The sequence below is a fragment of the Callospermophilus lateralis genome, chromosome 4 (assembly GCF_048772815.1).
Source record: "Callospermophilus lateralis isolate mCalLat2 chromosome 4, mCalLat2.hap1, whole genome shotgun sequence".
NCBI classification, from domain to species: domain Eukaryota; kingdom Metazoa; phylum Chordata; class Mammalia; order Rodentia; family Sciuridae; genus Callospermophilus; species Callospermophilus lateralis.
In genome coordinates, this window is record NC_135308.1 from 67,702,662 (window position 1) to 67,729,862 (window position 27,201).

At 43.8% G+C, this 27,201-nt stretch overlaps 2 protein-coding genes across 2 annotated transcripts; both read right to left on the reverse strand.

The window, feature by feature from the left end:
- Positions 1 to 3,144: 3,144 nt before the first annotated feature.
- Tex52 (testis expressed 52) lies at positions 3,145 to 8,914 on the reverse strand. Its single transcript, XM_076852544.1, has 3 exons — positions 8,840 to 8,914; positions 6,289 to 6,839; positions 3,145 to 3,439 (listed from the first exon to the last, which is right to left on the reverse strand). The coding sequence occupies exons 1-3, from the start codon at positions 8,912 to 8,914 to the stop codon at positions 3,145 to 3,147; spliced, it is 921 nt and encodes a 306-aa protein (XP_076708659.1).
- A 1,684-nt stretch (positions 8,915 to 10,598) lies between these two features.
- On the reverse strand, positions 10,599 to 27,073 carry Foxm1 (forkhead box M1). The gene is made up of 9 exons (XM_076852545.1): positions 27,017 to 27,073; positions 23,788 to 24,336; positions 23,040 to 23,191; positions 19,390 to 19,581; positions 16,582 to 16,710; positions 15,862 to 15,906; positions 15,207 to 15,276; positions 14,839 to 15,014; positions 10,599 to 11,615 (listed from the first exon to the last, which is right to left on the reverse strand). Exons 2-9 carry the CDS (start codon positions 24,287 to 24,289, stop codon positions 10,599 to 10,601), a joined length of 2,283 nt encoding a protein of 760 aa, XP_076708660.1. The 5' UTR covers positions 24,290 to 24,336; positions 27,017 to 27,073.
- Between the last annotated feature and the right edge of the window lie 128 nt (positions 27,074 to 27,201).

Below are 27,201 nucleotides of genomic sequence, written 5' to 3' on the forward strand. Positions count from 1 at the left end.
GTGGCTCAAGCGGTGGCGCGCTCGCCTGGCATGCGTGTGGCCCGGGTTCGATCCTCACACCACATACAAACAAAGATGTTGTGTCCGCCGGAAACTAAAAAAAATAAATAAACATTAAAAAAAAATTCTCTCTCTCTCCCTCTCTCTCTCTCTCACTCTCTCTTTAAAAAATAAAATAAAATGAAATAAAGCTGTTAGACTTGTTTTTCAATGGCCTGCCCAGCTCTGACATTTTCGGATCCTACGTAAAGGGAACGATTATTATTCCTAACCCAGAATAGGGAGGATGGGTCCATTCTCAGAGCCCTGGTTCTCCCTTGGACTATTCAAGAAATTCTCCTTCACCTCTTGGTTCTGTATCTTGACCCCACACCACCACCACTTCACACTCACCATGGGGAGAGGTGGCAAAGAGAAGGACTATATAATGGAATTATAGATTTGGAGCTAGAAATGGGAAACTCTACACAAGTCCTGTGTTATGTTATAATTATTTTAATTTAGATGAAATTTACATGACATAAAATTTATCATTTTAAATTATACAATTCAGTAGCATTTAGTTCATTCATAATGTTGTGCAACCACTGTCTCCATCTCATTTCAAAATATTTTCAATTTCCCACTCCTCCAGACCTGGTAACCACCAATTTACCTCCCAGCTCTGTGGATTTGCCTATCCTACATATTCCACATAAATGCAATATATAATGTATTAGTTTATTTTTCATTGCTATAATAAAAATATCTGAGGCTAGGTACTTACAAAGAAAAGAGATTTATTAAGCTCACAGTTTTGGAAGCTGAAAAACATGGTGCTGATAACAGTTCTGCTCTGGTGAGGTCCCCCTTAGCTGTGTCACACAGTGGATGGCATCATGGTGAGAGCACATATGCAAGGGAGATGGCATATGGCAAATGATGGAGAAGGGCAAGTTTTGCCTTTTTTTTTTTTTTGATACTGGGAATTGAACCCAGGGATGCTTAACATTGAGCCACATCCTGGCCAGCCCTTTTTATTTTGTATTTTGAGACAGGGTCTCACTAAGTTAGGGCCTGAGTTGCTGAGGCTGGCTTTGAACTTGCAATCCTCCTGCTTCAGCCTCCTGAGCTGCTGGGATTACAGGAATGTGCCGCTGTGCCTGGCTAAATCTTGCTCTTTCATAACAACTTATTCTGGTGAGAACAACTAAGATACTCTGTGAGACTCTCACTAACTCCTTCCCAGGGAGGGGCAGTGCCCCCAAAGACCTGACAACGTCCCAGGAGGTCCCTCCTTGTAAAGTTTCCGCTACTCCTCACAAGGCCCACAGCGGGAACCAGGCTTCCCACAGTGAGCCATATCCAAACCACAGCGTACAATACGGGGCTGTCTTCCTTCACTTAGCATATGTTCAATATTTATCCATATTATACCAGTACTTTATTCCTTTTCAAAATTGTTAATATTGTGGTAAAATATACATATTATAAAATTTACCTTCTTAAATGTACAAATCAGGGGCATAAAAGAAAATTCATAATGTTATGATGCCATCACCACTATTTTGAGAAATTTTTCATAATCCCCAACAGAAACTCTAATCCCATTAAACAATAACTCCCTGTCCTCTTCCTCCAAGGCCCTGGTGGCCTCTATTCTACTTTCTACCTCTATGAATTTGCCTATTCGAAGGATCACATCGGTGGAATCCTACAATATGTGGCCTTCTGTGTCTGGCTTCTTTCACTCATTGAGGTGTTTTCAAATTTCATCACTATTTTTTATGGGTGAATACTATTCAATTTATTATTTTCATTCAATGAACAATTGAATGAAAATAATAAATAGAATAGTATTTATAATAAATATTTATAATATATTTATTATTATTGATAGTACTTAACACAAGCTAAACAAGCATTCTACCACTGAGTCACAACCCCAGCCCTGGAAGGCAGATCACGTGCCACTTTTCAAGTACTTTTCAAGTACTTCACTTATATCACTTTATTTTTCCCACTTATTTATAGCCCAGTGGTTCCCATTGTGCAGATAAAGACCCTGGAATTCAGAGGGGAACAGTGACTTTCCAAAATGTCACAAAGATGATTAGTGATTAAGTTGCTGTTAGAAACCTATTATACCTCTATCCCCAGGAGCCTGTGGGGCTTGAGAAAAGTGGAGACAGGGAGGTCAGCAGACAAGAGGCCAAGAAAAAGCCGACCTGGGACAGAATAGGGGCAGGAGGAGATGGGGTAAGGCCATCACCTCTGACTTCTCCCCCTCCAGCCCTGTACCTTTTCCACTGGGCCTCCTACAGGTCCCGGGGCCACCTCTACCCCAGCCAGGAGAGCACCTTTCTGGCTGTTACCCTTCGCCTGCCTCCACGTCAGCCTTTCTTTTCCTCCCCATAGCAGGCCCTGAGGCCTCTAGAGTTAGCAGCAGCATGGCCCAAGGCCCTCAGATGATGCTCTGGGCTAACTGCTCTGACTTTCACCTTGACGGTCTACTTCATTCCACTCCTGTCCTCTTATCAGACCTGGCTAACCTTCCTTGGGTCTGATCCTCTTGTCCTCCAGCATCGACCTGGACCTGACCTCTATTCTCCCAAATCTTACATGGGGACCTGGACCTAAGCACAGTGTGTATGGTCTTTGTCCAGACATCAGATGGTGGGGGGGGGGGGGAGGAAGGGAGGTTATTTTTGCCTAAGGGACTCTGTACCTTATGAGAGTCAATGTGACTTTTTACCTACATTTCTTACAGCCCCTCTTACCCCAGTGCAAAACACGCACACACACACACACACACACACACATACACTCATCTTCTTCCTTCCCACTCCTTGTTCTGCCCCTAGGAACTGGAACCCCTCCATGTTCTTACTCTTCTGCCCACCACCCCCCACCATGGTCCCTTCATCTGCTATGAATATCTCCAAGAAAGAGGTTGAACAATTTAGATTTTCCGCAGAGTCTCCAGGAGCCTGGGGGTACAGAGGCAGCTTGAGTTGGGAAAAAGTTGAAGAGGCTGTTCTCCAGAAGCCAGAGTCCATCAGCCACTCCAAATCTTCCTGCTGCAGGAACATTGGTTTAGAAAACTGGAGTTTTGCGGGGGTGCCTACGGACCCACCACGGTCCCCACCCATCTGGAGACTCCTTCTAGATGTATCCAGGTCTTCTCTTCTTCTTCTTCCCAAAGGTTTTGCCAGGTTGTGCCTTAGACAGAGGGTGGAGGGGCAAGGCAATTCGGTCCTTTATCAGGGTTTGGTAATCCTTTATGAGGTCCTTACTCAGGGGCATGCTGGGCAGCAAGGCCAGCTTTAGCGCCTTCTCCTGGTAATGAGGCACAGGGTTTGGGCAGGGCCAGCCTCTGGCGAGAGTAGTGGGGAGTGGATTGGGCAGGAGTGGGAGACCTTGAGGCTCAAACCTCCCACCAGCAGATATGTACTGGGCTCTGTGGAGGAAGGAAAGTGGAGACATCAGAGAAGTCAAGGGAGAACTCTAGGCATGGTGGGGAGGGGGACACTGCCTTCCACAAGCTCCATGGGGATCAGGCTATGGGAATCCCTTCTCTCTCTTCCTTCAATATGGAACTTTGCCAAATGGCTTGCATCCTAGGTGTGCATTTTGTCATTGGGCTGGTGAGATCATGTCTAACTAGTAAACCTTTCATTCTTTTGACATACTGTATATGATATTTTTATGCAGATTCTTTGGGGAGGGTGGTAATTGGGGACTGAACCCAGGAAACTCTACCACTGAGCTGCATCCACAGTCCTTTTTATTTATTTTGAAACGGGGTCTTACTATATTGTCCAGGCTGGCCTTGAACTTGCCATCCTCCTGCATCCACCTCCTGAGCCACTGTCATTATGCAGATTCTTATCTGAATTCTAACTGTCCTTCAAGTCTCACCTTCTCCACTAATGCAGTGCCTGTGGGAAGTCCACTGAACTTTGCACAAGTGGGTGGCTTCTCTTCTCTGTTGGCCTGTAGTATTGAACAGTAGGAAATTGACTTTAAAAAAAACAAACACACACAGTTGAATAGTGGCACATTTTCGGTTTCAACATGCTTTGCACTTAGTTTGCAGATATTCCCAATTTGCTGTTGCTGGTTTATTCAGGGGTTTCAGCCATGACTGTACATTAGAATTTTAAACATACCACAGGCTAGGAGTGTGGTTCAGTGGTGGAGCATTTGTTTAGCACGTGTGAGGCCCTGGGTTGGATCCTGGTACCAAAATAATAGTAATAAATTTTAATAAATGAATAAAAAGATAAGTAAAACACCATGCCCAGGGCCTGGGTTTGTAGCTCAGTGGTAGTGCCCAGCACATGTGAGGCATGAGGTTCGTTCCTCAGCACCATATAAAAATAAATAAATAAAATAAAGGTATTGTGTCTATCCACAACTAAATAAAATAAAATAATTTCAAAAAAACAAAACACAATGCCTGTCCCCCAGATCATTTAAGCTAGACTTTCTGGGATGAGGCTCAAACCTTGGCATAATTTTTAAAAAGTCCCAGATCATTCTAATGTGCTGCCAGGGTTGAGAACTATTGGATTTATACATAAATATTCTATTTCCCCAACAAGACCACAGCATCTTAAAACTTAGATCTGATCTTATGTGTCTGAAGTCTTTTGGGTCCCTGATGCTCATAACATCATCGATGACTACTCCTTTTTTTCTCCCCCTGTGCTGGGGATCTAACTCAGGACTTTGAGCATGCTTAAGCTTGAGCTTTGCTACTAAGTTACATCTTTCAGGCCCCAGGCTAATTTTTAACAATTTTTTAAACCCTTCTTTTTCAGAGCTGCTCAGAGGAACAACCAGATTCTCATTACTTTCTTGTTCCCACCCTCTGAACTTGTCTAACTCCTTCAAGGTCTAGTTCACATACTACCCTTTCTATGAACTCTGAAACCTTATCTGAGGGGCAGGGGATGAAATTCAGTGGTAGATCATGTGCTTAGCATGCAGAAGGTCCTGGATTCAATCTCTAGCACTGCAAAAACAAAAACTTTGTGACCCATTCCTTCATTCTAGGCTCCTGGGCTGCCCCCACAGCTGTATCCTACTCTCAAGGAAATGCCAAACCAGGAGTGATGCCACTTCTTGTGCCCCTTTTATATGCTCAGCATAGTGTCATTTAATCCGCAAAAAAACCATCAAAGTACCAGGTGCATCTCTAATATATACCTGAGAAATGTGAGGTTCAAAGGCTTAAGAAAGTTAAAATCACCAGCCATGGTGGCATATACCTGTAATCCCAGCAACTCAGGAAGCGGAGAGAGGAGGCTTACAAATTTGAGGACAGCCTGGGCAACTTAGCAGGACCCTGTGTCAAAAATAAAAAAAGGGGGGGCCTGTGGTTGTGGCTCAGTGGTGGCGTACTTGCCTAGCATGTGTGAGGCACTGGGTTCGATCCTCGGCATCACATTATAAAAATAAATAAAATTAAGGTATTGTGTCCATCTTCAAATAAAAAATATTAAAAAAAAAAAAAGGCTGGGAGTGTAGCTCAGGGGTAGAGTACCCTAGGTTAAATACCCAATCCTGAAAAAGAGAAAGAAAAAAGAAAAAGTTAAAACTGTTTGTTAAGTTTGTGATCTGGGGGCTGGGGATGTGGCTCAAGCGGTAGTGCGCTCGCCTGGAATGCGTGCGGCCCGGGTTTGATCCTCAGCACCACATACAAACAAAGATGTTGTGCCCGCCGATAACTAAAAAATAAATATTAAAATTCTCTCTCTCTCTCTACCTCTCTCTCTCTTTAAAAAAAAAAAAAAAAAGTTTGTGATCTGGGGGCTGTGAGAACTTGAGCAAAAGACTTGACCTCTTCATCTAAGATGCCCACTTTCCTGAGGGTCTTAGGCGATTGAGTAATACAGTTAAAGTAATTAAATTTGACAGTGAAATCTTTTTGAGGAGGGTACTAGGTCTTATTCCCTTTTGGATGCTCCTACATATGTACTCAGCAACAAGTACTCTGAGGAAACCTGGGTTCCATCCCCTGCACCACAAAAAAAGGATAAAAGGGGGCTGGGGTTGTGGCTCAGCAGTAGAGCACTTGCCTAGCGTGTGCAAGGCCCCGGGTTCGATCCTCAGCACCACATGAAAATAAAATAAAGATATTGTGTCCAACTACAACTTAAAAAAAAAAGATAAAAGGGATGACACCATAGATGGGCAGGTTGGAGTACCAATTTAGACACCAGAAATAGGAATGGGAGTGAGGGAAGGGTACCTGTGAACATGGGCAGGATGAGCAACTTCAGAGGCAGGGGCTTATCTTACTTTTTGAAGTTTGCAGGAGGCATGATGTTGCCATGAGTATCCAGTGGAGGTGCTCTGACTTCACTCCTCAGCTTGAGTTTCTGCATCTCCTTCAGCTCCTTCTTTGTCTTCAAAATCACCTGGCTCTTCCTGTTTATGTCCAAGAAGATGGGGGTAGAGTGGATGAAGGCCAGGAAGTTGTTTTTCCCAATCCAGGAGGGAGGAGGGATGGGGTTGTCTGCTGGGGGATAGTCGTGGGCATTGGAGTGGGTCAGCCAGCGCCAGACATTGCTGTCATAGGGCATGTCAGGGTGTGTGGGAAAGGTGGCAGGCAAACGCCCCACATCGAGCCACGTGTGAAAGCCCCAGCTGTGCTGGATTGTGTCCTTCCAAGGGTGGATTAGCTGGCGGTGCACTTTGGACTTCATATCTGAGTGGGGTGGCAGCCTCTGGGCCAGCTGATGGTAGGCTTGCCGGGTAAAGCCAGGCAACTCGCAGGTCTCCCTGGGGAGAAGGAACTCGCGCTGAACCCACGTTTGGTGGGTCAGGAGGGATTCATTGGCATGGACCATCTAGGGAGAGACAAAAGGAAGCTGGGATTGGCTATGCAGGCAGGGGGCAGGGACTCGGGGGAGGCATTCTACTGTCCTCCTCAGGAGCAAACTGCCAACCTCCTGAAGCCCAAGACTCTCATCAAGCCATGATGGCCAGCAGGGAGTCATCTCTTGGCTCCTGTCCTGCCTTTCTGAAGTTATTGTAATATTCTCTGTATTATTTTCATGGATTGCTCAAATTTTCTTTCCACCGATCGTATTTTGACTTTGATTTCCTACCTTCTCATCATTGTTGCCCCCTTTCCTGCCCAGGAACTGGTGCTCTCAAGAAAGCACATCAGCTGCAGGGTCTGTGAGGGGAAATGGCACATACCAGCCCATTCAGAAACCCTCCTTCCCTTGCTTCTGGTCCTGGTGACACTCCAGGAAACAGGTCTAGTTGGTTTTCCATTTCAGACTCCTTTTACTATTTGTTCCTCTGTCACAGCACTGTCCCCTCTCTTAGTAAAAGGCAAACAAGTATACCGAGTATCTAGAATGTCAGTTCCTCCCCTTTTTCTGTGCCCAGCCCCCACGAGATAAGTAGTAGCAAATGTCTTTTTTTTTTAAATTTTTAATTGTAGACACAATACCTTTATTTATTTTTATGTGGTGCTGAGGATCGAACCCAGCGCCTCACATGTGCTAGGCAAGTGTTCTACCACTGAGCCCAAGCCCCAGCCCAGCAATTAAGTATTGACATTGTGTTCCATACTCAAGCACATCTCATTCAACCCTCATATTACGTAAGCAAGTATTGTTATTTTCCCTATGGTTTGGAAGTGTCCCTCAAAAGCCAATGTGTTAAAGGCTTGGTCCCCAGCCTGTGGCACTATTGGGAGCTGGTAGAATCTTTAGGAGGTGGGGCCTAGTGGAAGGAAGTCTCTGGAGGTGTGCCCTTGAAGAGACAATGGGCTCCCTGCCTCTTCTTCTTTTTGCTTTTGGACAACCATGAAGTGTTGACTCCTCCACTTTGAGCTCTCACCAAGACGCATTGTGCTGCCTTAGGCCCAGAGCAGCAGGACAGAACCACTATAGACCGAAACCTCTGAAACCATACTCAAAATCAACCTTTCCTAAAGGAGGTTGTTTGTCTCAGATATTGTCAGAGAAAAGGAAACTATCTCAAAAGATGCAAAGAGCAAGACCCAGTGAGGTTAAGGAACTCACTCAGGATGCTGGGACTTGAGCTGTCTGTTCATCTTCAGCATATTGTTCTGTGTGAAATGCTTTTTTTTTTTTTTAAACTTATTTTTAGTTGTAAATAGATACAATACCTCTATTTAATTAATTAATCTATCTATCTATTTATTTATATGTGGTGCTGAGGCTTGAACCTTAACAAGTGCTAGGCAAGAGTTCTACCACTGAGCTACAACCCCAGGCTGTGAAATACTTTCACATAGCACAGTGCCCAGTGTGACCTGGCCAGGACAAAAATGTGTATCTGTAAAAATGCTTCTCCCTCCTGTCTACCCACGAGGATTTTCTGATTCCCCAAACCTACTCTTTCTTGGGTCTAAGTCATTTCTATAAGTATGTGGGGCTGGGGGATACATATGATACAGGTTGAGTATCGTTAATCTGAAAATCCAAAATCCAAAATGTTCAAAATCTGAATTTGAGTACTGATAAGTCACAGTGGAAAATTCCACACCTGACTTTATATGATCAGTTGCAGTGAAAACACAGGCATACTAAACACATTGTATAAAATTACCTTGTATAAGGTATATGTGAAACATGTGAATTTTGGGTCCTCTCCCTAAGACATCTAGCAAATATTTCAATATTAAAAAAAAATTCCTGAAACACTTTTGGATAAGCATTTTGGATAAGTGATACTCATCTGTGCTAAGTAGGCATCTCCTCTGTTTTGAGCTCTGTGCCAGCAGCATCATAGGACCAAGAGGGAAACACAGGGGAGAATTCACAACAGCCTCTAGCCCAGGGAGAAAAAGGTAGGCTCCTCCCCCTACCTTTAGGAAAGGCTCTCTGACACAAGATGAATTGCTCATCCTTCCTCTGAGTGATCTTTGTGGGTTACTAGTCATTCTTCTTCTGGGCGTCAGAGCCAGGAGGGGTGGCTTAGTGGGGAAGCCCTTTCTGGCACCATTGTTTGTTGCTAGGGTCGCTATGGTGATACTTCCTGGCTGGTGACAAGAGAGGAGGCCCTTACCTGTCACCAGAGGCTCTTCAGGCCCTCGGGATCCTGCCTCCTTTTCAAGTGAGACAGGCAGAGAGTGGGAAGGACTCTCTTGACAATTCTGGCTGCAAAAATTGGTGACAGGAACTGTTTCTGGGAAGGAATGTGCTAGGAAGTCTTGGTAAGGAGAATAACCAAGCAGGCTGGCTTCTACGTCTCAGGCTGGGGATGAGGTTTTAGGAAGGCACCTGCAGTGCAGCCCATTTTAATCTAATGTTTTTTGGGGCCTGCCACTCTTATTGAGAGCTGATAGAATCCTAAGTTAGCCAGTAGGCACAGAGGCCCCAAGAACAGATCTATGACAGGGAAAAGAGGGAAAACTGGCAATTTCTATGTTAGAGAGGATATATGCTCCAGCAGAGTATGACAGGGAGGGGATTCTGCAAAAACCCTGTGCATTCTTCCAGTGCTCCCACTGAGAGCTGCAGGCCTTGCTTCTCCCCATTACCACCATATCCACCATCACCCACTTTCTTTTCCAACCCTTCCAGATACTGAGACCACAGAGACCAGCAGGTCCACCCTGGATTTTATTTGGTAGGTAGTTACAGTAGTGTTATTGAGCTGGCTCATGTACATGCAGTCAGCTGGGGCCCAGGGTGGCTCTTTGCAAAGCTGAGGTGCAAGTTAAGGAAGCCAGGCAGGTCAGGGGTCCTTTCCACCTTCTCAAGCCTCCGCCTGAGTTCTCGTCAATTCTAGTCTCCCTGGCATGATTAGGGACATTATCAGAGAAACATCTAATAGTGGGCACATCTGGGCACTTATTCTCTTTGCTGTAGATGCATTTATCCAACCACCCCAAAATTGATATGAGACCTTGACCCGATATGAGACCTTTTAAACCAGGATTTCTTGCAGGAAAGCTGACTTGGAAACATGGGGAGGTAGGAGGAAGGAGCAATAAGAGGGACCCTGGGAAGCAGATTGGGTGCCTATAGTAAAGAACCCTTGAGCTAGGTACCTTGGGTCAGGAAGAAACCTGCACTGCAGGTCCTACCCTTCTCCAGGAACCAAAAGCAAGGAATAGAGGCAAATTGCAACCCCTTGTTACCCTGCCCACCTTCTGGCAGTCTCTAGATAATGATCTAAGGAAATAAGCTTACATTTATAATTAGAGGATAATTTGGAAAATTTACACTATTTACAAGGGTCACCCTACAAGGAGCAGGGAAGGTGAGACTGCTGGGCACAGAATGAAAACGGTTTGGGGAAGTACTAACTCCTTTTTACCGTTACTTTTGCCATTCTCACCCTTCAGCTTATGGAAGGAGAGCAGAGGAATCAGATTCTCTCAAGAAGCATAGGTGGCACAGAGACCAGTTACCCTACTGCTTGCAAAGGTCCCAGCAGCAGTTAAGGTGTGACTGCTGCCTTGGCATAATCAGGCTGGGGAGCTAAGAGGAGCAGCACGGTCCCTGCCTGCTGTCCTCACTCAGAGGGATTGGGGTACACTGAGCCTTGGGACTGTCCAGCCACATGAATGCCTGGAATGGTGGACAGCTTGAGCAGCAAGGCAAGGTCAAGTCCAGTCTCTACCGTAGTTCAGGAATAAACTGAGACCAGGTGATGTTGTCAGAGCTCAATGGGTCCTCCTCCAGGCCAGGGAAGCTGATATCCAGCAGGATCTTGCTGAGGCTGTCATTCATCGTGTCCAGAACCAGACCTTCAGTCAGAGAACGATTGGCTGAAAGACTGGGAACCTGAAGCTCTGGAGAGCCTGGCTTGGGAACTTCCAGATCAGAGGGGGAAGAGCTGCTAAAGGGGTCAGAGGCAAGATCAAAGGGTTCTGAATTGAGGAGCTCTCGGGGTGAGTCAAAGAGGGGAATGCTTTTCAGCGGCGTGGTGCTCAGATCCATCAGCCCCAGGGAGTCAGGCAGGGAGCCAAAGGCGCCCTGGGGAGTTCGTACTGGGCTGAAATCAAGACCCTCTGCTTTGGCTGGGGGTGTGAGCCTCCAGGATTCAGGGGTTTTGGGGAGGATAGATTTGCTTGGTGTGGAGGAGATGGGCAGAGTCTCCTTAATGGGGGTCTTGAAAGGTCCTCCCTCCTCCTGGAGGCAGCTCAGGTGGGAGACAGGCTCTGCCAGGAGGGGGGCCTCAGTAGCTCGTCGGGATGTGCTGGGGCCCTCTGAAAAGACCAGCTCGGGCTCATCCAGACAGGGAGGATGAAGATGCTGTTTCCTTCGAGACCGGCTCATCTCCCTCTTCTCCCTTCGTTTAATCACGAGCATTTCTGAGACACATCGGGCTGGGGACTTAAGCCCACTGTAGGACTTCTTGGATCTTGGGGTAGGAGAGCAGGATGAATCCTCCCAGGAGTGAGACAGCTCCTCTTTGAATGATGGGCATGGGGAGGGCCAGTCTTCCAAGGGAGGGCTCTCCACTTTGATGGGTCTTGCTAACTGTGGCATGTCCTCCCCATGCTGAGTTTCCTCTTCCTTGATGGACTGAACTGGAAGCAAAGGCAACAGCCCTTCTCCAAGCAGGGGTTTCTCCTCCTTCACTGGTCCCGCAGTAGGAAGGGGGGCTATGCCCTCATCAGCTAGTAGCAGCTGAAAGGGAAGCAGAGGCAAGGTAAAAAGGGTCACATTCAACCAGCTGCTACCAGGCTGGATATAGAACCATCACCAAACAAAGTGACATACTGGTGCCGATCATCTTGTCATACTATTTTAAATTTTCTTTCCTTTTTTCCCCCTTTGTGTTGCTGGGGATGGAACCCAGGGCCTCATGCATGCTAGGTTAAGTACTCTACCACTGAAATATGCCATCAGCTCTCTTGTCTTTTTAAAATCTTAAAAGCTTTTAAATGTTTCACTTTTTGTGTGTGTGTGTGGTGCTGGGGATTGAATCCAGGGCCTTGTGCTTGCGAAGGAAGCATTCTACTAACTGAGCTATATCCCCAGTCCTTAAAAGCTTCTTTTATTTATTTTTAAATTCTAATTTTTATTTATAACAGCAGAATACATTACAATTCATATTCATACAGATAGAGCACAATTTTTCATATCTCTGGTTTTTATACAATTAAAAGCTTCTTTTAAATATTAATATATATGATGAAGGTGGTAATTCCATTCTGGGGATAACAGATGAATGAATTGGAATTGGGGGTAAGCTTAGTGGTAGAGCACATGCTCAGTAACAGAGGCCCTGAGTTCAATTCTTTCTTTCTTTTTTTTTTTTTTTAAAGAGAGAGAGAGATTTTTTTTTTTTAATATTTATTTTTTAGTTTTCAGCGGACACAACATATTTGTTTGTATGTGGTGCTGAGGATGGAACCCGGGCCACATGCATGCCAGGCGAGCGCGCTACCGCTTGAGTCACATCCCCAGCCCTGAGTTCAATTCTTAACACCAAACAGGAGGGAAAAAAAGGTAAGAATATTTAATGTGGGTACTGGCATAATTAGAATCCACCTCAGAGAAAATAAAATTGAATATCTATTTTACACTGGGTACAAAGATTTCTTTGTGGTGTTGGAGATCAAACCCATTTATACAAAGATTTAAACATAAAAATTAAAATTTGAAAATCATACAAATCTTAAGAGAATCTAGAAGACTACATGCACAATCTGAGGGTAGGGTGACCTGCTTAACCAAGACTGGAAGCCCAGAAGCTGCAAGAGAAGAAAGACATATTTGATTACATACAAACTTATAATTTTACTGTGGCCAGAGAGACCATACACAGTTAGGAACCAAGCAGGAGAAGCAGAAAAATATATTCAGCATAAACACAGAAGTCAATATTTTACTAACAGAGCTCTCACAAATTAATAACAAGACCCTACAGAAAAATGGGCAATGTCCATTCCATAAATAAGCAATTCACTGAAGACAACTTCAAGTGACCAAATATAATGAGAAGGTGCTCAATCTTATGAATCAACAAGGAAACATAGCATTACATTGGCAAATATTGGTAACCTTTTTTTTGGTGGTGGTGGTGCTGGTGGATCAAACCTAGGGCCTTGCTCCTGCTAGGCAAACCCTCTACCACTGAGCTCCATTCCCAGCCCTGAGATTGGCAAATATTAAAAAGACTAATAATACCAATTGCAGTGATTATATAGTTCTTATATTGCTGGTTGAAATATGAATCATCATAGGTTTTTGGAATACAATCTAGAAATATTTAGTAAATTTAGAATACCTTCTCACTTAGCAATTTCATATCTGGGACTTTATCTCATAGACATAAAAGCACTATAAAGAAAGATTGCTGCGAAGATATTTATCACATTATTGTTCATAGGGTAAAAACCCAGAAACAAGGGATGGGGTTGTGGCTCAGTGGCAGAGCACTTGTCTTACACATGTGAGGCACTGGGTTCGATCCTCAGCATCACATAAAAATAAATAAACAAAATAAAGATATTGTATCCTTGTATAACTAAAAAACATTTGGAAAAAAACAACAGCCCAGAAACAAAATATTTCCATAAAAAATATAAAAGTTCAATAATCTGTGAATGTTATGTGGACATAAAAATCAATAAATTAGAACTATACCAAGTACTTGGGAAGAACTTCTGTGACGTCTTTTTTGTGTGTGTTTGGTTCTGGTGAATGGACCCATGACCTTGTGGACAGAGTTGGCAAGTGCTCTATCACTGAGCTATACCCCCAGTTCTCCATCCTCTTTTATCCTATTATATTTGAGACAATCTTGCTAAGTTGCCCAGAATAGCCTTGACCTTGTGATCCTCTTGCCTCAGTCTCCTCTGAATATTTAATATTATAAGCATGGGCCACTGTCTTTTTCTAACCCAATAAGACCTCATGGAAGCCAGGCACAGTGGCACCTGTATCCCAGTTACTTGGGAGGCTGAGGCAGGAGGATCACAAGTTCAAATTTAGCCTTGGCAATTTAGAAAGAACTTTGTCTCAAAATAAGAAATAGAAAGGGCTGGGAATGTAGCTCAGTGATAGAGTTCCTGGATTTAATATTCTGGGGATGTAGCTCAGTGGTAGAGTGCTTGCCTGGCATGTGTGAGGCCCTGGGTTCTATCCCCAGTACTGCCAATGGCATAGTATGCCATACTAGGAGCATGGGTAAAATATGGAAGACCTTGCATTAAACTGTCAATATGTGGGTCTTTTTCGATTAATTTATGTGTTTTTTTTTTTGTGGTATTGGGATTGAACTCGTGTCCCATGGATACTTTGCTGCTGAGCTACATCCCCAGCTCTTTTTATTTTGAGATAGGGTCTCACTAAGTTGCTGAGGCTGGCTTAGAACTTGTGATCCTTTGACCTCATCCTCCTAAGTTGCTGTGATTATAGGCATGTACCACCATGCCTGGCAGCTCTTTGGCTTTCCCAGATCCACTTCTTTCTAGGATTTGCCTCCCTTCTGGATTTTTCCCTAACTGCCCCAGCCCACCTGTCATAATCATTTTTTTTTTTTTTTAAAGAGAGAGGGGGAGAGAGAGAATTTTTAATATTTATTTTTTAGTTTTCGGCGGACACAACATCTTTGTTTCTATGTGGTGCTGAGGATCGAACCCGGGCTGCATGCATGCCAGGCGAGCACGCTACCGCTTGAGCCACATCCCCAGCCCCTCATAATCACCGTTGTCTTTGTTGTTTTAAACTCATCAGGTAGTAATCGGCTTTTGATACTACTTATATCATAATCCAAATTTCTTTTTAGCTCTTATTCAGTTTTCCTGTGTTTATGCTTTGACTACTCAACTAGATTTAGAATCTCAAGGAACACCCAGGAGTGACTGGAGTCTCTCTTCACAGAAAAGCAGAGGGCACTCACCTTGGGGGCAATGCGGACTCGCTTACTATGACGGGCAAGTTCGGAGCTCATGAGTGAAGCTGCCAGGGGCAGTGGCACCCTCACTGAGGGCTGCAGCACCAGTGATTGGTTTACTGGGAACTGGATGGGCACCAGGTATGAGCTGACCCGAGGAAGCAGAGGCTTCATCTTCCGCCCTAGGAGGAAACAGGAGTGATCAGGAAGAGGAGGGCGAGGGGTTCTCCCCTTCTCAGTACCAGGAGTTTTGCTGTCCTTCTCTGGGTTCAGATCCCTGTGAGCTGGAAACAGAATCTGGAGTCTGATTCCCTAAAGACCATACATGCCCCCAGAACAAGGCTTGGGCCTGAGGCCCACTTTCCTGTACTCACGTGCACCCAGTGGGAGTTCCGTTTTGATGGTCATATTCCGGCGGAGCTCAGGATTGGGTCGTTTCTGCTGCTGCATGTGGCAGATGGGGAAAGAAAGACACCTAGGTTAATAAGTAAAAGAGGGATAGCAGAACCCCAGAGGCTGTGCTGGTGCACTTGAACTAACCAACAGCCCAGAAAGTAAAAGCCAATCTGAGGGAGGGATGCAGGTAAGCATAATATCTCAAGCCTTGTTTAGGGGACAGGTGGATGGCATAGGGTCATGTGATTGCAGGACAGTCCTACCACCTCACCCATGGGTCTTCACCACCCCCAGAGGATGCTAAAGCATACAGTTATCTTAGTAGTAAAGAAGTAAGGCAGAGGGAACAAACTGTCACCTGCAAGGCCTATGCCAGGCAGTTGCAATGGCATGTTCTCCTGCTGGGCCCTGCTCTGTGTTGCTCAGTGCATCTTTGTGATGCTCATGGGAGGGTAAAGAGGAGTGGCAATAGCAGCCTCATGTTTCTCACTCCCAGATCCTTTGGGTGCTGTGTTCTGGGCTGGCAGTCACACAGCCACAGAATCCCATCCCCATGTCTTTGCCCACTAAAGCCATGCTGAGCAGTGAAAGGAAAACAAGGCCAAGCCCCGAGCCAGAGGAAAAGAATCTTACTGATTCCAAGTGCTCGGGCGATTGTGGAGACCCTGGGTCCAGTGGCTGGTGGCGGCCAAGCATTGTGGGAGAGAAATGAGATGAAGTTACCACCAATGTGGTCAATCTGACCAGACTGGGGAAAAACCTACTCCTGATGGATGCCGAGGACACCCTGAACAACTGTCCCTCCCAGAATGGTTACAGCTACCCACAGCCTTATGGGCACTCAGGTCCCCAAACACCAGCATCTTTCTGAAAAGATGTTCTGATGGCTCAGCTTCTAGTCTCTAGCCTAAAGAAGGGTGTTTTTAGAGCAACCTTCCCAGTCTTTCTCTGTAAGAATCACCTGAGATGCTTGTGAAAAATACAAATTTCTGGGTCCATTCCAGATCCACTGAACCAGGAACTCCGATAGGCTCCTGATTTTTGAACAATACGGCCTGGAGAGCTGTATTGTAACAAGTGTCCCAGGAAATTCTTATTCACAGGGGAATTAGGGAAGCACCGCTCTAGGAAGTCTTCTATGTTGGATCAGAACAGTCTTCTCATGCCCCAGTCCACAAAATTGCATTATTTGGTTATTTGTCAACTCTACTTATTTCAGCAAGTTGCTAATTGGCTGGCTGGCTCCTAACTCTCCCAACCAAATGAGAGCATCGTGAGGAGAGTCTGTCCCTATTGAGATGTCCGCTATGACCTCCAAAACTGATTCTATTTAGAAGAAAGAAGGATACTCACCTTAAACACCTGGTCCAATGTCAAGTAGCGATTGGCACTGGGGTGAATGGTCCAAAAGGAGACCTTGCCATTGGCAGATGTCTCCCGAACAAACATGTCATGGAGGGAAAGGTTGTGGCGAATGGAATTCTGAAATGAGAGGAAGGAGACCGTTATCAGCTAATTTAGCTTCAAAAACATCACCTTTGAAGCCAGTAGGAGTCTATCCCATGTGCTCAGCACAGGCTTTGTCCAGGCTCCCTGTAATATTGCCTGTTAGCAACTCTCTTCCTGACACTGCACACTTAACAATCTCAGCTGTTTGTCCTTCTGTTCCATGGGGATAAAGCCTGGTGCCACTCCTTAGGATGGTAATAAAGAAAAGACCTGGCTTGCCCCCAGACTCATCGCCTTGGGCCCGAAGCTGCCCCCTCTCTTCCAGCTCTCTATCATGGCACAGGATCTGGGTGAAAAGGAGAACCCTTTGCAGAACTTCACATCTGCAAATTCTGCCTGCCACTACATCTGTGTGGGGAGAGGAAGACAATCTGAGCCAGGCAGCCACTGTGTTTTTCAGAGATCCTACTGCAGTAGGAGAAATGAGCAGACTGTCTTTTGCACAGTCAATAAAGATCTAAAGGTATTGGGAGTATAAAAGAAAAAAATAACTTTTCAGGCTGGTCATGGTGGCACATGCCTATAATCCCAGTGACCTGAGAGGCTAAGGCAGGAGGACTTCAAATTCAAGGCCAGCCTCATCAACTTAGTGAGACCCTCTGCAACTTAGTGAGACCCTGTGTCAACATAAAAAATAAAAAGGGATAGGGATGTGGCTCAGTGATTAAGCACCTCTGAGTTCAATCCTTGGTACCAAAACCAACAAAATTTTTTTAATTTTTAATTTTTCTTTCTTTTTTTTTAGTTTTTGGTGGACACAACATCTTTATTTTATTTTTATGTGGTGCTGAGGATCAAACCCAGTGCCCTGTGCATGCCAGGCAATCACGCTACCACTTGAGCCACATCCCCAGCCCCAACAAAAATTTTTTAGATATTGGGAAACTGTTTTTGGGATTCAGGGATATATCACTCTGGGAATCAAATATGAGCTAAGATTTGATGTCCATAGCCAGGGCTTCTATGTGGCACTGGGTAGGCAAAGTTTCACAGTTAGGACAGTCTACACTGGGGCCAAATGCAGAATCAACAAAGAGGCAGCCACCTGCTGGTTCCAGTAGAAATCTGATAACCCTTTTAGGCAAATCCATTTTGTGGTTGTTTTTATGTGGTACTGGGAATTGAACTCGAGGCCTAGTGCATGCTAGGCAAGAGCTCTACCTCTGAATTATATCCCCAACCCAACAAATCCCATTTCTACCCAAAAGGTAAAAAAAGTTTTCAGTGAAACATAAAAAAGGAGTTGGGCACAGTGACACACACTTGTAATTTCACTGCCTTGGGAGGCTGAGGCAGGAGGATTGCAAGTTCAAAGGCAGCCTCAGCAATTTAGAAAGATCCTGTCTCAAAATAAAAAATAAAAAGGGCTGGGTGTATAGTTTAGTGGTAAAGCACCCTTGTGTTCAATGCCTAGTTATAAATAAATAAATAAATAAATAAAGCTTAATACACATACACACACATACACACACATGTGCTTGTGTGCATACAAGGAAGACCTGGTAGAGCTAGGGTTATAGTTCAGTGGAAGAGCACTTGCCTAGCATATGTGAGGCCCTAGGTTCAATCAGCACTGGAAAAAAAAAAAAAAAAAAAACACACACACACACACCCACACCCTGGAGAGCTAGGAAGGCAGAGACTGTGAAATAACAATTAATAGGGAAACAGATAAGGAGAAAGAAAGAAACTAAGAATATTTATTTATTATATATCAGTGTATGTGTGTATATACACACACACATATAAATATATGTATATTTTTAGTTGTAGATAGACATAATACATTTATTTTATTTTTATGTGGTGCTGAGGATGGAACCCAGTGCCTCACGTGTGCCAGGTAAGCACTCTTAACACTGAGCCACAACCCCAACCCCAAAACTAGGAATTTAAGTTAATTAAGAGTGAGAAGTTAACAGTTCTAATGCGGGGAAAATGAAACAAAACAGGGACAGACCATCTTTATCTTAGAATTAAATACCTCTCTAAAAACATGACTTGTAACTTTGAACCTGTGAACTGTAAATGATATGTGACATTACCGGAGATCAATCTTGTGAATCTCAGTGTTCTGATTCTTTTTTATTAAGATATTTTCATAAGGGGCTGGGGATATAGTTCAGTTGGTAAAGTGCTTGCTTTGCATGCATAAGGCCCTGGGTTCAACCCCTACCACCACCACCACCACACACACACACACACAAATCTTTTCATAAAATGACTTCACTACTCCAGCTGCAGGTACTGTTTAGTGTGGCACAAAGGTAGGCTTGGGTACTACACTGAAGTCTCTCTGTAAACCTCATGTGGGAACCAAGGAAGTCGTTATAGCGATCTTGTTGATATCTTTTATTTTGAGGCAGGGTCTCACTAAGTTGTTGAGGTTGGCTTTGAACTTGCAATCCTCTGGCATCACCTCCTGAGTTACTGGGTTTAAAGGCATGCATCTCTGTTACTGGTATTGATAATTTTGCTTAGATTCAGTGGGATCAGTTATAATCCAAAGACAGATCTGTTTATAGTTCTAGCATCCTTTGCACTTAATGTCTGACCCAGAGGGCTAGATACAAAGTGCAGTACAACAGCAGAAACCACCTGTCAGGCTTGGGCCACATAGACTTTGACTTTAGTGGTTATGGGATATGTTACCTTCCAACCTGGCTTGGCAATATGCTTAAAATAGGGGAAGTGGTCCTCAATCCAAGTATAGATGTCCTTCAAGGTCATGCGCTTCCTCTCAGTGCTGTTGATGGCAAACTGTATCATGGCCATGTAAGAGTAAGGCGGTCGCTGAGACACAGAGTCCTGCCACGATGTTGATGTTCCTGAGGGCTCTTCCATCTGAGGAATGTGAGAAGTCAAAAGGAAAGAGAAGAGGGAATGACAAAGAGAGTCACAAGAACTTCTCCAACCAGAGCCCCTTGAGAACATCCTCTAGAGGAACCTTTTCCCATAGAGATATCCTAGAATCACACTCATTTGAGACTGCTGTTCCACAGTGGCATAAATTTTAGGATTAGGATCTTCAATGACCTCGCCTAGACTGTAGTGAGTGAGGAACTACTTCTCTGACGTCATTCATTTTGTTGAAGATATTGTTCAATATTAAGAGGAAGTTCATTCTCTCCTAGTTGAAAATTTTCAGAGCTAGGTTATAGACTATGAGATTTTACTGTACTAATCCACGACCATTTTTTAGACTTATAGGTCAACTCTGATACGCTGTGAATAACCCATCTTGTTCCAATGTTTGTGAAAAACATTCTCATGAACATGGGACAGATAAATGTCTTCAAAGCATACATCTGGCTAAATGAACTTAGATGCAAAAATCCTCAATAAAATTCTGGCGAATTGGATACAAAGGCACATCAAAAAAATTGTGCACCATGATCAAGTAGGATTCATCCCTGGGATGCAAGGATGGTTCAATATACGGAAATCAATAAATGTTATTCACCACATCAATAGACTTAAAGATAAGAACCATATGATCATTTCAATAGACGCAGAAAAAGCATTCGACAAAGTACAGCATCCCTTTATGTTCAAAACATTAGAAAAACTAGGGATAACAGGAACTTACCTCGACATTGTAAAAGCTATCTATGCTAAGCCTCAGGCTAGCATCATTCTGAATGGAGAAAAATTGAAGGCATTCCCTCTAAAATCTGGAACAAGACAGGGATGCCCTCTATCACCACTTCTATTCAACATAGTTCTCGAAACACTGGCCAGAGCAATTAGACAGACGAAAGAAATTAAAGGCATAAAAATAGGAAAGGAAGAACTTAAATTATCACTATTTGCAGATGACAAGATTCTATACCTAGAAGACCCAAAAGGGTCTACAAAAAAACTACTAGAACTAATAAATGAATTCAGCAAAGTGGCAGGATATAAAATCAACACGCATAAATCAAAGGCATTTCTGTATATCAGCGACAAAACTTCTGAAACGGAAATGAGGAAAAACACTCCATTCACAATATCCTCAAAAAAAAAAAAAAAAAATACTTGGGAATCAACCTAACAAAAGAGGTGAAAGACTTATACAATGAAAACTACAAAACCCTAAAAAGAGAAGTAGAAGAAGATCTTAGAAGATGGAAAAATATACCCTGTTCATGGATAGGCAGAACTAACATCATCAAAATGGCGATATTACCAAAAGTTCTCTGTAGGCTTAATGCAATGCCAATCAAAATCCCAACGGCATTTCTTGTAGAAATAGATAAAGCAATCATGAAATTCATATGGAAAAATAAAAGACCCAGAATAGCAAAAGCAATTCTAAGCAGGAAGTGTGAATCAGGCGGTATAGCGATACCAGATTTAAAACTATATTACAGAGCAATAGTAACGAAAACAGCATGGTACTGGTACCAAAACAGGCAGGTGGACCAATGGTACAGAATAGAAGACACAGAGACTAATCCACAAAGCTACAACTATCTTATATTTGATAAAGGAGCTAAACGCATGCAATGGAGAGAGGATAGCATCTTCAACAAATGGTGTTGGGAAAACTGGAGATCCATATGCAACAAAATAAAACTGAATCCCCTCCTCTCGCCATGCACAAAAGTTAACTCAAAGTGGATCAAGGAGCTAGATATCAAATCAGAGACTCTGCGTCTGATAGAAGAAAAAGTTGGCTCTGATCTACATATTGTGGGGTCGGGTTCCAAATTCCTTAATAGGACACCCATAGCACAAAAGTTAATAACAAGAATCAACAAATGGGACTTACTTAAACTGAAAAGTTTTCTCTCAGCAAGAGAAACAATAAAAGAGGTAAATAGAGAGCCTACATCATGGGAACAAATTTTTACTCCTCACACTTCAGATAGAGCCCTAATATCCAGAGTATACAAAGAACTCAAAAAATTAAACAATAAGAAAACAAATAACCCAATCAACAAATGGGCCAAAGACCTGAACAGACACTTCTCAGAGGAGGACATACAATCAATCAACAAGTACATGAAAAAATGCTCACCATCTCTAGCAGTCAGAGAAATGCAAATCAAAACCACCCTAATATACCATCTCACTCCAGTAAGATTGGCAGCCGTTATGAAGTCAAACAACAACAAGTGCTGGCGAGGATGTGGGGAAAAGGGTACTCTTGTACATTGCTGGTGGGACTGCAAACTGGTGCGGCCAATCTGGAAAGCAGTATGGAGATTCCTGGGAAAGCTGGGAATGGAACCACCATTTGACCCAGCTATTGCCCTTCTCGGACTATTCCCTGAAGACCTTAAAAGAGCGTACTACAGGGATACTGCTACATCGATGTTCATAGCAGCACAATTCACAATTGCTAGACTGTGGAACCAACCTAGTTGCCCTTCAATAGATGAATGGATAAAAAAAAAGTGGCATTTATACACCATGGAGTATTACACAGCACTAAAAAATGACAAAATCATGGAATTTGCAGGGAAATGGATGGCACTAGAGCAGATTACGCTTAGTGAAGCTAGCCAATCCCTAAAAAACAAATACCAAATGTCTTCTTTGATATAATGAGAACAACTAAGAACAGAGCAGGGAGGAAGAGCAGGAAGAAAAGATTAACATTAAACAGATACATGAGGTGGGAGGGAAAGGGAGAGAAAAAGGAAATTGCATGGTTATGGAGGGAGACCCTTATTGTTATACAAAATTACATATAAGAGGTTGTGAGGGGAATGGGAAAATTGACAAGGAGAGAAATGAATTACAGTAGATGGGGTAGAGAGAGAAGATGGGAGGGGAGGGGAGGGGGGATAGTAGAGGCTAGGAAAGGCAGCAGAATACAACAGTTACTAATAGGGCATTATGTAAAAATGTGGATGTGTAACCGATGTGATTCTGCAATCTGTATTTGGGGTAAAATTGGGAGTTCATAACCATCTTGAATATGTATGAAATATGATATGTCAAGAGCTTTGTAATGTTTTGAACAACCAAAAAAAAAAAAAAAAAAAAAAAAAAAGCCATAACAATTTATACAGCTGTGTTACTTACTTAAAGTTCAAATAGCTTCCCAAAGTAAGACTATTACTCATTTCTTGAATATCTAGAAGGACAGAATACCAAACCCAGTGCTCAGAGTCTGCCCTCAAGGAAGTTTCACAGATGGGGAGAAAAAGATCTCAGGTAGAAAGTAGCTCAAAAGTTATACAGAAGAGCACTGAGTGCTTCTACTAGAACTTGGAAATTCTGCTCCAGCAAGCCACTGGATCCATTTTTCCTCTTAGAAATTCCCTGCATTGGCTCTGATTTTCTTAGTGAATGACAGAATGGTTTACCTTAACCTGACTCTGCTCCGGGTGACAATTCTCTTTTTCCTCCATCTCTTGCTTGATGCTACAGGAGCCCAGTCCATCAGAACTCATCTTTTCAAGCCACTGGATGTTGGTTAAGCTGTTGTCCAGGGTGCAGCCTGTTGTGTCACCACCAGCTAGAGGGGAAACAATCCAAGACCCCACTTAGCTGCCTGATCCAATAGGATCAGCAGCTTATCCCAATAGGCACATCAGTATTGGTGGTTAGGGATCACTCTTCTACCCTTGGGGACAAGAGAACACATGGTAAATCTCCCATGGCTCTAAGTTACTCTAACCCAAAATGGGTTTCAGGAGAAATTCAAGAGCATAGTTCAAATTGCATTTCAGTATGAGCCACACTAAACCTGAGTCATCAATTGTGGCAACCTTACAAATGAGTTACTTAATATCTACACAAAAAAAGTCACTTTTCTTTCTCATGCTTTAGTTTGCTCCTTTATAACAAAGAAAGATTTAATTCCTTACAGGTTCAATGGAAAGAATAAACCAAAATAATAAATCATTTTCCAAAATTGAGAAGGCAATAAAAATGCTAAGTTATGATTATAACTCTCTTGACAGTACCAGAGAATCTGTATCAAGGTTTAAGGATGAAAAAGTCAAGACTTTCCCTGGGTTCAGCCTATCTGTTGAGGGCATCAACATGGCTGACTTGCCACCAGAGAGGAAAGGCCAGGCTCCTCATCCCTTTACCTTGCAGACCACATACCACAGTTCTCCAGTCTCTGCCCCAGAGTGGGTCCAGGTGGTCTAAGAACATTTGCATCCCTAGTGGCAGGCTTTGGTCCCAATATTTCTGTAATAACTTCTGTCCTCTTGGAATCATTGCTGGTCTGGGGTTGAGGCTGACGTCCTGAAGGGTGAGTTGAGGCTCCCCCACAGCTGATAAGGATGAATTTGTTGGGCCCACTGCTGCCACTCTCCTTTCCTTTGGCAGTCAATGCTGTGATGATGCTTTGGATATCAGCATTGTTGGGGATGGCCACCACCTGCGTGTTGGGCATAGTAGGGTGGTTAATAATCTTGATCCCAGTTGGAAATTTGCAAGAGTTGGACCCGGCCACCTCTTTGGAGGCCTGTACTTGACTAGGCTCCTCTTGGGCAGGGGGTCTCTTAGGTTCCTCCTCTGGTGTGTCATGTGGGGCATCTTGAACAGGAAGAGGCAGCCTCCGTCTTTTGAGAATCAGTGGCCGCCGGGGGCTGGTTTTCATTATTAATCTGTGCAATCACTCTCCATTGAGAATCACAAGAATGGACCCTACAAGGTACAAGGAACAGTAGGACATAAAGAGATTGTTAAGCTGAGAAGGGGTTCTCTCACAGAAAAGTGTTCCTCTGCACATATGGTCAAGAACATAAGCCTAAAGGCCCAGGTGAATGCTCCCTAGGCCTTATAAAATAAGGAGGTAAACCCTAGTGGCCAAAGAAAGCTACAACTGTAGCAAGTAATTCAAGGTGGTGGTGGGGGGAGACAGACTGGACTGGAGATAGTCAAAGATCTCCTGGAAGCTTAAGAATGACTACAAGAATGAGTGAGACAGCTGCAAAAATGTTGAAAACTATTATTGCCAACTATAATACAGATAGATTACTTATAGTGACTATAGGGATGGAAATGGAAAATGCTGAAATAGGAAAACATGATAATTAGAAGCCTGAACAAAACTCTGATCCAATAACCTATTCTTAGATAAACCCTTTGTACAAATATGTGTGTGTATATATTAGATAAAGCCCTTGTTTAAATGTGTGTATATATATTTGTGTACATAGACACACAAATACATATTTGCTTCCTTATTGTTCTAGAAATATAACCCAGAAATGCTCTACCACTGGGTTATGGCTCCAACACTTTTCATTTTTCTTTTCAACAGAGTCTCACTAAATTGCCTTGGTTGGCCTCAAACTGTGGTTCTCCCACCTCAGCCTCTGAGTAGCTGAGATTATAGACATGGACCACCCCCAGCAAATCCTTTATATTTTTATGTCAATTTACTTTGTAAATGATAACAATCAATGCCTACAGAATCAGGAGATAAAGGCAGATTGTAGTAATGCCACATCACTGGAGAAATCATCTCCCAGTTCACAAAACTTCTCTATTCAAAAAGCCCATGATAAAGTAATACAGATTTTGCACTGCACAACTCTATTGGGTACAATTTACTTCTCAGGAGTCTTGAATTTCTTTTTCTTTTTTTTTTTTTTGGTAGTGCTGGGGATGGAGCCCAGGGTCTTTATGAATGCTAAGCAAATACTCTCACAGATCCCTACTCTATCACTGATCCCCAACCCAGCCCTCTTGTATTTTTTTTTTTTTTTTAAGTTTTGGTACTGGGGATTGAACACACGGTCACTTTACCATTGAACTATATCCACAGACCTTTTTATGTTCAGATAGGATCTTGCTAAATTGCTTACAGCTTTGATAAGTTGCTAATTGGCCTTGAACTTGTGATCCGCCTGCCTCAGTTTCCTAAGTCGCTGAGATTTTAGCTGTGTGACACCGTGCTCATCTCTTGCATTAATTTTTAAAAACTGCATTTTTTCACAATTTGCAAAAGATCTGTATAGTGACATTGTAGTATTTCCATATACCCACCCCCACCCAGTAATGGGGTTTGAACCCAGGGGCTCTTTACTACTGAACTATCCCCCCATACCTTTTTATTTTGAAACAGGCTTTAATTTTTCCAGGTTGAACTTGGAATCCTCCTGCCTCAACCTGCTGGGATTATACGTATGTGCTCATACCATGCCCAGCTGTTTTTGCATATATTACCTTTGTTTTGTTTTATTTTGGGGGGTGGTGCTGAGGATTGAGCCCAGAGCCTTGTGCATGCAAGGCAAGCACTCTACCAACTGAGCTATATCCTGAGCTCCACCGTATTTTAACTTTGTAAGAATGCTACTTTACTATTTAATTTCTCTTCCAGAACCAAGACTATAACTATCTCTGGACTTCTAGATTGTGCTATAATTAATATGCTAAGGTGGTTTTGAAATGCTAAGAAATCTTATCTTTAAAAAGTGGGGGTTATTTTGATTTTTATAGATATGCGAACTATTCTACCATTAAGTACAATCCTAGCATTATATTTTGAGGTCCTTTGAGAGACACAGGAATTCGATGACCCTTTTGAGGACACCTTCTATGCCCATAAGAATGAGTGCATTTTTTTGACATTTACCATCTGCTTAGAGTTCTCAGGCCTTCCCCACCCTGTCATCTTCCTTCCCTCTATATTTCAGTTTTCTCTACCTTCAAAACTCAATTTTAATTCTGCCTCATATCCTTCCAGGCCCACTCACCTCAATAGGTAAGCACTGTTCCCTTTTTTTCCACAGAGTAAGTCTTAATTTTCTCTTCAACTCCTTTAACCTGCCTCTTCCTAATAATGCCAACATTTTATAGCCTCACTCCTTTGCTCCAATCCTCATTCTGAACAGGGAAACCTTGCTACACTCTCAAGAATCCTGCAAAAGCAGAGGGTGGAGGCAGTGTTGCCTAATGGTGAGAACACCCGGGCGCAGGGGAGCGTGTGTGTGGGATGGTCTTTTACTCAATGCATAACCAGCTTAGTTTTCATCCCAGCCTCAGTCCTCTACTCAGAGAGTAGGCCACTTCTGGAGCCGTGGGCAGGGTGCAGAAGTCAAACTTGCAGGGAAGCCCAAGGGGTGCATGGAGAAAGAAGCGAGATGGCCAAGGCCAGAAGATTGGATGCAGGGAAAAAAAAAAAAAAAAGAAAAAAAAAATATATATATTGCACCCTCGCCCAGACCCCCTTCCCGGGTGGCCCCAAACCCTCTGCTCGCGTCCCGCGTCCCGCAGATGGACGCCATGAACTCACGCAGGACCTTCCGAAGCGGCGCCCGAGCCCTTCTCCCCGCTCCGCCAGGGCAGGGCCCGGGATCCATGCCTGCGCCCCGCTCACCTCCAGATCCCAGCGCCGCCGCCTGTGGCTTCTCCAACCTGGGGCCGGGCCAGGGCCCGGAAACGGACTCGCGCCAGGCCGGCCGGGTCCCCGGCGGTGCGGGAGGGGTGGGAACCCCGGGGGAGCCCGGGAGGGGAGGGGGTCCCGGGCCGGGGCCGGGGGTGGGGTCCGGCACCGGAGCTTTC

Bases quoted from the DNA above. Each gene is read 5' to 3' on its own strand.
- Tex52 (XM_076852544.1), bottom strand. From the start codon at position 8,914: ATGACTAGTAACCCACAAAGATCACTCAGAGGAAGGATGAGCAATTCA. The intron at 6,840-8,839 runs GTAGGGGGAGGA...GTCTCTCCCTAG, and splicing joins TCAGAGAGCCTTTCCTAAAG to ATGGTCCATGCCAATGAATC. The intron at 3,440-6,288 runs GTAAGATAAGCC...CTTCCTCCACAG, and splicing joins CCTCCTGCAAACTTCAAAAA to AGCCCAGTACATATCTGCTG.
- Foxm1 (XM_076852545.1), bottom strand. From the start codon at position 24,289: ATGAAAACCAGCCCCCGGCGGCCACTGATTCTCAAAAGACGGAGGCTG. The intron at 15,015-15,206 runs GTGAGTACAGGA...GTTTCCTCCTAG, and splicing joins GGAACTCCCACTGGGTGCAC to GGCGGAAGATGAAGCCTCTG. The intron at 11,616-14,838 runs GTGAGTGCCCTC...CTTCCCTTTCAG, and splicing joins GAGTCCGCATTGCCCCCAAG to CTGCTACTAGCTGATGAGGG.